The following is a 10247-nucleotide window of genomic DNA, read 5'->3' on the forward strand; positions in this document are numbered from 1 at the left end:
AACAGTTACAGATTCTGACATATTGATTTAAGAACAACTTTCTAGACATATATGTTTAAATTCTTGCCCATACAAGATTGCAGTAAGTCAAAGTAGGCTTTGTAATGTATTATACACATAAGCAATCCGGGAGATAGGACACATTTACTATAATTGTAAATATGAAGTACTTTCGGGAGTTTAAGGTATTCTATAAGAAGATGTTACATATGAGCGCCTTTCATAAGACAACTCTCCATCCAAGTCACAGTTGTAAATGAAAAACCATTAGAGGTCTTAGTATGGTCTTCAACACGGACCTTTGACTCACACCTAACAGTAAGCGATAAAGGGCACAAAAAATAACTAGTGTAAAACAATTCAAACGGGAAAACCAACGGGATAATCTATATAAAAAAACAAGAAACGAGAAAAACTTTGAACATCATCAACAAACGACAACTACTGAACAACAGGTTTAGACTCAGACGATTCTGAGCTTGACATAGTGAGATATTGGCAAATCATTGTTTGAGACGATCTTTGAGGGTTGCTGTCTTACATTTTGTAGTTCGTTTCCTTTTTCGGTTGATGTCTCATTGACGTATATCCAATATATAATTTTATTCAATTTTATTTGTGGACTTCAGCCAGTGTCCTTTTTCTTTTCTTTTCTTTTTTTTTATTATTATTTTCAGTTTCGTGAGAGGTTAGCCTGACCTGGCCTCTGAACTGAAAAGATATGAATAGTTCATTTACAAGGTTGATTCTTATCGAAACTTTCAGTACGAGATAAATACTTTTAGAGTTCATACCACAACTTATCTACTGAAATGATTCGCTCAATGTGTCTCAGTTTTGTTTTTCTCTGTTTTACAATAAGCCATGTTTACGGAAAACTGGAAAACGACAGAATTGATTTAAAAATCATTTATAAAGAAATGTTAGAAATGCGAGAAACAGTTCAGAAATTAGATAATGTCGTTCAGCAACAAAGGGCCCGGATATACGATCTAGAAACAACAGTTACCATCCAAAGAAACCATATTCAAGTTTTAATGACTGATAAGAAAACTGACATAGAATATCGAAATAAACTGGAACGTCGTTTGAAAGTGATTGAAAATCATTTTGTTGTGAGACATTCCGATCCGAAGGAGTATGGTGTGAAAAGCAGTACTATTTCTAAACACAAAAATGTGGATCAGCAGGAAAATACGAATTACAAAAGTGGAATTGTGAAAGAACCGGTTAATCCTAAATTGAATGCAATTTCTCGGAAAGGTAAGATTACCTTTTAGGTTACCTTTATTTTGATACGAGGTATACATTGTTATTGTTGATTAAAGACTGAAAACTTTTATGTTTGTTAAAGTACATAATAACTTTTTTTCAAATGGAATAAAAAAAACAGAAAATATAATGATACTGAACATTAAATTGTGATGTATGTGAAGTTGCTGCCGGTTCGTTATTCGATATCAAAAATTTAGTTGAAAATCAAAAAAAAAAGAAATACTTAATAATTTTCATAGTTAAGAGGATTGATAAGATACGTAGAAAATCGTTTAATGACCTCTTCTAACTGCCGTAAATTCTAAACCCTTTTTTAACTGGCATATTTGTCTTTATGTAAAACGGATTTTTGTCAATAAAAGAACTTCGAATGTGAACATTTATATATGATATTTTTTAAGACAAAAAGTAAAACCGATCACGCTAAAACATTTTAGAACATAAATAGAAATAGTGATGAAAAGCCCAAGAGAGAAATATATAGTGAAAATCTGAGACCGCTTAAATGAGGGTGAAACCCCCACTGGTCTTTCAAAGTCCATAAAATTCAATTAAATCATAGACTCTGTATAATGGTATATCTAAAGGTAGAATCAGAAGGATTTCTCATAATAATTTCATCTTCGATGTCTACGGAGGGTTGAGATTGTCACTATTTAGCGAAAAATTGTCAACATTTCAGGACAAAGGGCACAGGGCAATGGTGAGAGCTCCCTGATCTCCCAATCTTTCTAATATTATGCAGACATTTAGTAAATCGGTAGATACAAATGTGACTAAAAAAAAATTGGGTTCCATGTATACCCAAAGTGTCAGTTCGATATTCAATTTATATAGTGAAAACCTACCTGAGACCGCTTAAATGAGGGTAAATCCCACCTGGTCTTTCAAAGTCTATAAAATTCAATTAAATCATAGACTCTGTAAATGTAAAGACTGTACCAAAAGGATTTCCGAAAATAATGTCATCTTCGATATCTACAGAGGGCTTTGATTGTCACTTTTCAAGTGTACCCACATTCCTTTATTTCACGTTTGTATCTACCTATTTGCTAAATGTCTGCATAATATTAGAAAGATTGAAAGATCATGGGGCTCTCATCAGTGCTCTGTCGCCCATTGTCCTGAAATTTTTGACAATTTTTAGCTGAACATTGACAATTAACACCCTCCGTAGATATCGAAGATGACATCATTTTCGGAAATCCTTTTTATACAACCTTTATATATACAGAGTCTATTATTTACTTGAATTTATGGACTTTGAAAAACCAGGTGGGTTTCACCCTCATTTAAGCGGTCTCAGGTAGGTTTTCACTATAAAATTTGAATATCCAACTAGCACTTTGGGCGCTCCGTAAACATGGAAGACTTGAAGTGTACGTAAATTCATTTTAGTCCCGTTTGTATCTGCCTATTATCTAAATGTCTACACACTATTTAAAAGATTTAAAGATCATGGGGCTCTCACCAGTGCCCTGTGTCCTTTGTCCTGAAATTTTGACAATTTTTAGATGAAAAGTGACAATCAACGCCCTCCGTAGATATCGAAGATGACATTATTATCGGAAATCCTTTTTATACAACCTTTATATATACAGAGTCAATGATTTACTATAGACTTTGAAAGACCAGGTGGGTTTCACCCTCATTTAAGCGGTCTCAGGTAGGTTTTCACTATATATTTCTGTTTTTTAGACTTTCCATATTTATTTCCATTTATAGTTCTATATGTTTCTAGAGTGATCGGTTTTTGTTTTTGTTTTAAGAAAAACTAGATACAAAATAAAGTTTTTGGCGTCGTTTTATTGATAAAAACTTATATATCATAACGAAAAATATATATGCAACTTACTTGAGCATTACTAAGGGTTTATTTTCGAGGACAACGAAAGTTTAACACAACTTAATTTGATGGGGTAATAAGACGATTTCCTATGTATCTTTTCGCTCTTTTCAACTATAAAAATCATGCTTTTAATGTCATCAAACATTAAATTTATTTATGATTCTAAAATAAATTTGAATATCAAACCGACTGATAGCATCCGGTTGGATATTGAATATTGAATAACGAATAACGAACCGGCTGCTAACTTCATATACATCAAATTGTGTGGTTTTCAATTTTGTACGAGTTTGAGTTTAAAATTTGATGTTCATCGCACAAAGCGGCAGAACTCGGTCTTTACAAGAGATTTCTGTATTATTACCCTCCGAAAAATTTGAACAAATAAAAAGGAAGGCGGCCTTTATGATATTCAAAATCACTTATAATAAAAGAAACAGAAACATACGGTTTGATTAGTATTCTGTTTAGTTTCGATGAGGACAGGTATTTATTAACAGTATTTTCGCAAATCCTCACATAACTATTGCTAAGTAAGCCGGAATGTCTAGTTATATGTGGTTTATGGATAACTTTGGCTGTTGACCGCATACTCGACTGATAGTGTCCGAGGTATTGATCCATATTCTTTTACTAATTTATTCTCATTTTTCAGAACGTCTACTTTTACCAACAGATAACATAGACAGCGATGGATTTGTTGCGTTCTATTCCTACATGTCAAAACCAGAAATTAACCCTAGTGCTCATCTAACATTAATATACGACGTCCCTATTACAAATGTAGGAAATGGGTACAACCATGTGACTGGAATCTTCACCGCACCAACGAGTGGTATTTATGTATTCATATGGGTAACCAGAGTTTATTCCGGGGAACATTCTACCGAACTCATGATAAACAACGCCGAGTATGGGACCACCTTCCTCCGGGCAAACAATGGTGATGATGGTTCTGTAAGTGGGAACGTTGTGGCTAACATTACCAAGGGGGATTCGGTCTTTGTGCGCGTCCATTCCTCATATCCCGGTACTGGATACATTCATAGTAATATACATGGTCGTCCATCATTTTCTGGCTGGCTTCTACGTTGAATTCCAATGAATATTTTGATTATTCGAAAACAAATAATTCGAAATAAAAAATATAGAAGTTAATAATAGTTTTTGATTAGATCGCACTGATGCAAAGACTTTTTAATCACGGAAGACAGACACTTTTCAATAATATTGCTTTGATGCAATGAGTCTAAGACGTCTTCTGATTCTAAATAATACATTTTTTTTTAAATTGGTCAACTACACGAATGAAGGCAACAAAGTATATTTGTTCAAATACAGAGATGAATAAATAAAGGCAACAGTAGTATACCGTTGTTCGAAATTCATAAATCGATTGAGAAAAAAACAAATCCAGGTTTGAAGCTAAAACTGAGGGAAATGCATCAAATATAAGAGGAGAACTGAGACACAACAGATACACAACATTAAAATTTAACACACACAGAAAGATACCAAATAGGATATTCAAACACGGAAATCGGAAATAAACTGACAATGCCATGTCAAAAAAGTAAAATTTACCAAAAGACAAAACTCAGTTACTATATGTGGAGAACACAACATAGAAAACTAAAGATTGAGCAACACAAACCCTACGAAAGATCTTCAAATATTTAGGTGCTTCGGAGGGGTAAGCAGATCGTGCTCAATGTGCATAAAGATCATAAAATTCGGAAATACACAATAACAGATAATCGTACGTACGAAGTTCAATAATTAACAAAACATTTACTATTAAGTTTACTAACGTCACTATTAAGTTTTAAACTTACACACATAGATATAGGAAGATGGGGTGTGAGTGCCAATGAGACAACTCTCTATCCAAATGACAATTTATAAAAGTAAACCATTATAGGTCAATAAACGGACTTCAACAATGTTTGCTTGTGTGTGGTTAAGAAACATATTCCCTGCACAATATAATCTAAACATTTTCAAACGTTAACCAATGATTGAAGATGACTGGCATTTCTACCGGGAATCAATTTTGGACAAACGACTTCCTCCATGTACCAAATGAAACTTTTCGGTAAGACCCATCAAATATTATATTAGGACGATTTGGCTATCATTCAGATTAGGTTAAAAAAAACAAACACGTTTGACAATTGTATTCGTTCGAAGCGCTTTTTAGATTTACCTTCATCAGGACCGCTCAAAACTAAATATTTAAAAGTCGACGGAGTATAAGTGGAAACAAGTCATTACGTACCCTGACCATTTCGTACCTCTGCAATTTCGTAACCAAATATGCCATTTCGTACCCAACATTTACCATTTCGAACCCACGAAAAAACAAATCGTACCCAATGGGCCAAATTCATCTACCATTTCGTACCTCATGGACTTAATACATGTAAGCTATTTCGTATCATATTTTTGTATAGATTTTCATCATTTTAATTTTTTTTTGAGAGGGAGATTTCTGTAAGCCGCCTTCTACGTCTCTGTGGATGCCGTGTGTATGTTCCTGATTCTCACTAGAGACATTATGAATAGAGATAGGTGCAAAATGCCTTCACTTTCCTTGTATGATAAACGATAATCAATAGGCATTCAAATGTTAAAAAATTATTTCCACCTTAATTTTCAATAACAGTTACACAATAGTTGCTATAAGAGCCATTCTCTGTAAGGACCAAAATTAATGTTCACACCTATGTCACAGATTTTTACCATTCTTTGTACACATACTACATAACTAATATACTTAACAACTAACACTTTAAAAATTGATTTTGGGCTTTGTTACTATGGAAATGGCGGCCATTTTGATTTTGGGCTTTTTTTTCAATAAAAATTCTAGAAAAAATCCTAAATATCAATGCTTATTTTCCCGTTATCCTGACAGTGATTGATGCAGACACTTATCACATCTAAAAGCTGTTACCTTTGCCTTTTTAAAAATATATTACATATTTGGCTGACAATTGCGTACATATGCTTATTTTCTATTGGAGAAGGGGGTGATTCTGACATCTAAATGAAAACCAAATTTCACCAAAATTCATTGAAGCTTTGAAAAAGTTTCCGAGATAGTTTTTTGAAAATATTGTCAAAATCATAAAGATAAACCCCCCATTTAAAAATTAAAAAAAATTCAGGGATGTGTTTTTTGATTTAAGAAAAAAAATGTGGATTGAAAACTTGAAAAAATCAACTATGTGTCTATGAATTATCTCCCCTTTATGGTTCTTCTTTATTGAAAACATAAAGAAACAACAGGAAGTACAAGGAGTAATGCCCAAAATAAAGTGCAGACGAAATGCAGACACTGATAAAACCATTATAATGTTGGTAAAAATAAGATATATCAAGGTAGATAGTACTATGGAGTGCAATTTCTCTCCAAAGTTTGTGGATTGTTTGATGAACCTCTTGCCAAACACTGAAACAGTGAAACACAGGCAGTACATAAATGTACCAAATGTTTGCTATTTTTTCTGAGAATGGTCTTAAACCATCAGTAGCTCTAGATCTTCACATCAATATTGTATTTCAATTAAATGAAGAAGAAAAAACAATTCAAATTGTGCACGTCGCATGTTATGCCAACAAAAAGTTTTGATCCAGATATTGACCACATCAAGGATTCTGGACTCAAGTCGTTACCCTACAGAACTAGCCTTATACTGGCAATTAGTGGAACGAAGGAAAAGGATTTTATTCATCTTATTAATTAGACAAGAATGTGAGTAATGAAAATAAAATGAAATTGTCATGACCCCCCCCCCCCCCCCCCCCCTTTCCCCCTTTTATAGTTTGGAATAGTTTATGTAATATTTAGATTTTCATAATTATCATTCATCATTGATTATTTGTTAAACATGCTCAATTACTAAGACAATGCAAACATTTATTTAGTTTCAAAACAGATATATAATTAACAATGTACCTCCTTTCATGACTTTCATGAGTGTAAGCATTGGGGTCCTCTAATTTTTATGTATTATTTACTTTTTACACATTTTCTTAAACAAATACTTATTCTGTACAATTCTAAGGAAAATGATTTTATAATTAAAATGTAGATTTCTGTAGTAATTTGATTTCTTTTTAATGTTTGTCCTTCATTCTGAGATTTATAATCTATATTGTCAGTGGCAGATCCAGAGTGGGGCCCACTGACTGACCTTAGAGGGGGGACCCGCTTCAGTCACGCTTCAGTGATTCCCTAGACAAGCAACTATTTTTTTTCCTAAAAAGGGGAGGGGGCCTGGGCTTCCCCTAAATCCGCCTCTGATTGTATTACCGTATTTTGTTTTCAACAGTTATTCTTCTTACTTTTGCATCCCATTATTCTCTATTTTAATATGATCAATTAGGTGTGCTTATTTATCTCCAATTATAATGTTCATAAATATTTTTTAATTCAATATTTTGCTTATATTAATATATTAATTTCTTAAATGATGTGTTCATGGTTTAATCTATTATTTTTACAATTTATGAATTATTTGTTATTGATTTTAAAACAGTACTTTAGCTGTAAAATTGTCAAAACTTTAAAACTCCTATTTACATAACACCATTGTTGTGAATATAAATATTTGATTTGCATTCAATATCAAGCTCCCAACCCCTCCCCCAAGATTAGATGTGAATTCTATATCCCTCCTCCCTATCTCTGAGATTTGATCAGGTTTCTAAAACATCCTAAATAATGAGTATCTTTTAACAATGGTTTGAAACTGTAAATAACCGGCTTCCCCCAAAAAAATATATTGAAAAAAAAATGTGTATAATGATAGAAAACAGATGAGTACTCTGTTGCAAATACAATCTGTGTATGGTTTATTACCTTTCACTTTAACATATGAATAATTGGTATGCAATATTACAGCTAATTTCGTAATGCATGTAGACTAAAATTTTGGTTAGCCTGCTTGCTTTGTTTGTATATTGTACACTCATAAGGATAACACCCAATTAAATTCAAATATGATATACAGGTTCAACTATGCCAATATAAATTGTTTAAAGATGTCATTCTTATTTATAAAGCTTGTATAAACAATTATACAAACAAAGCAAGCAAGAAAATCAAAGTTTTACTTTGTAAGCATTAGGAAATTAGCTGTAATAAATCTTGAACAGCAATACATGTATAGATTAACACAGAACTTGCTTCAATGTTTAACTGTAGTTTTATAAATAATTGCTATCATTTTTTCCAGCATGTTGTACTTTGTTTCTGAACAAAATAAGAATAGATGTCAATGATGCAGTATTTGAAGGTGAAATGAGGTAATTATCATATACAAATGTATTGTTTAAAAGTAATCCTTGTATCTTCACCAAAGGTTCAGCATGTGTTTAGCAATAATACTATGATATACAGGTACATATTTGTCATACAAAGTCTTCACAAACATGGATAGAGACAGGTAGGCTAGAAAAATATATATTAGAGAGTCTTGTCCTTTTCACAAATTGCACCTATTTAAATTTATTTAAAAAATTATACTTAACTGTATCATAATAAAAAATTTTGTCTATGAAAAAATAATCATTTTAACAAAAATTACAAACCTTATTTGCTGTTTATATTGCTGATTCTTATTTTTATTCTCCATTTAAATAAGCTGAATCAATTCAAGTGTTGTGTAAATAATTATTATTCTTACATAATCAAAATTAAATTTACTTCCAATAAATAGAAAATATTTTGTTAAACTGATAATGCCTTATCTTTTTTAGTAAGATACAATGAAGGGAATTAATTGCTGTTTAAAATTATATTTTGCAATTTAATTTTTATTACAGGCAAATATTTCAGCTTATAATAGATGCTGTTAGTATTATAGATCATGTTAGTATTAATTAAAATTTATTTTACAGGTTAAATAAACAAGTAGAAAAGGGGTTTTTCCAACATATCCAGAAAAGATGAAAAACAACAGAAGATGTATGTTATTAGACCACATCAACCCACTTTAGTAACTTTTTTATTCTCCCAAAAATGTTTGCCAAATAATGTATCCCTGTATTTCCCCAAAACAATCCATTTAAGAAGATTCTATTTATACTAAGAACTATAATCAACTTTGTATTTTATGCAATTGTTGAGCAATGCTAACTTACATCAAGACAGATTCAGATTCAATATTTTATTATAGTCTCACTACTTGAAATTCATATACAGTACATACAGAGTATATAAACAATATAAGACAGCCAATATTATAGGATTAAACACATTTTTTCTAGAGGTTATTGATGTGTAAACCGGGGCGATTAACTCACAAACTGAATAAAAGTCCGAAGGACTTTTATATTGAGTTTGTGAGTAAGAGCCCCGGTTTACACATCAATAACCTCTAGAAAAAATGTGCTTAATCCTTATAATTCTTCAGCCAAACATTTGTGATATTTAATAAACATTTTTTTGTTGATGCATATGGCTACTATATATATTCACAAATCAAAAGCACAATGGCAAGTAGTAACTAAGGAGTACGACGCCAGCTTGACTTTCTAAAAACCATAAATGTCCGATAAATACAACGGAATCTTAAATGAAAAAGCACCTACCTCAAAAACTTCATTTTAATAAATGTTATCCGAATTTGAAGCGTACACGTAACGAAATAATCTTCCTCTTGAAAATTTCCATTCGTATGATGTCGTGTTTTGCCATGACGTAAATTCGCCAAATCCTTCATGAAATTTCGCGGAATTTTATTAAATTTTATTTTTATACATTTTCGAAGCTTTAGTTCCTTTATTTATTTTTTTTTGTTATATATGCACTAGAATAGTCACAACTGTTATGCAATTGTTTTTAAATCTCAATTTGCTGAAAATCCCGGGATCACTGCAAGCTTGTGTATCGCGCATGAATAGATCACAAAAGTAGTTTCGGAAACATGGTTTATCGAAGTGTAAACTTAGAGAAAAATTCTAATTGACCAATCCAATTCAAGTATTTATAGATATGCAAATCATATAAGAATTATACAAATATAAAACACAAGTAACAAGACATTTAACATAAGCGATATTTTCCAATTAACAAAGTTCCATAACTCATCAGTTAAAAGGTAAAATTTGTCAC

General features: G+C 31.7%; 1 protein-coding gene across 1 annotated transcript; it reads left to right on the forward strand.

Annotated features, from left to right (window-relative positions):
- Positions 1–780: 780 nt before the first annotated feature.
- LOC134694269 (uncharacterized) lies at positions 781–4219 on the forward strand. Its single transcript, XM_063555273.1, has 2 exons — positions 781–1263; positions 3780–4219. Exons 1-2 carry the CDS (start codon positions 813–815, stop codon positions 4217–4219), a joined length of 891 nt encoding a protein of 296 aa, XP_063411343.1. The 5' UTR covers positions 781–812.
- Positions 4220–10247: the final 6028 nt, after the last annotated feature.

This window comes from Mytilus trossulus, chromosome 13, assembly GCF_036588685.1.
Source record: "Mytilus trossulus isolate FHL-02 chromosome 13, PNRI_Mtr1.1.1.hap1, whole genome shotgun sequence".
Taxonomy (NCBI): domain Eukaryota; kingdom Metazoa; phylum Mollusca; class Bivalvia; order Mytilida; family Mytilidae; genus Mytilus; species Mytilus trossulus.

Bases quoted from the DNA above. Each gene is read 5' to 3' on its own strand.
- LOC134694269 (XM_063555273.1), top strand. From the start codon at position 813: ATGATTCGCTCAATGTGTCTCAGTTTTGTTTTTCTCTGTTTTACAATA. The intron at 1,264-3,779 runs GTAAGATTACCT...CTCATTTTTCAG, and splicing joins GAATGCAATTTCTCGGAAAG to AACGTCTACTTTTACCAACA.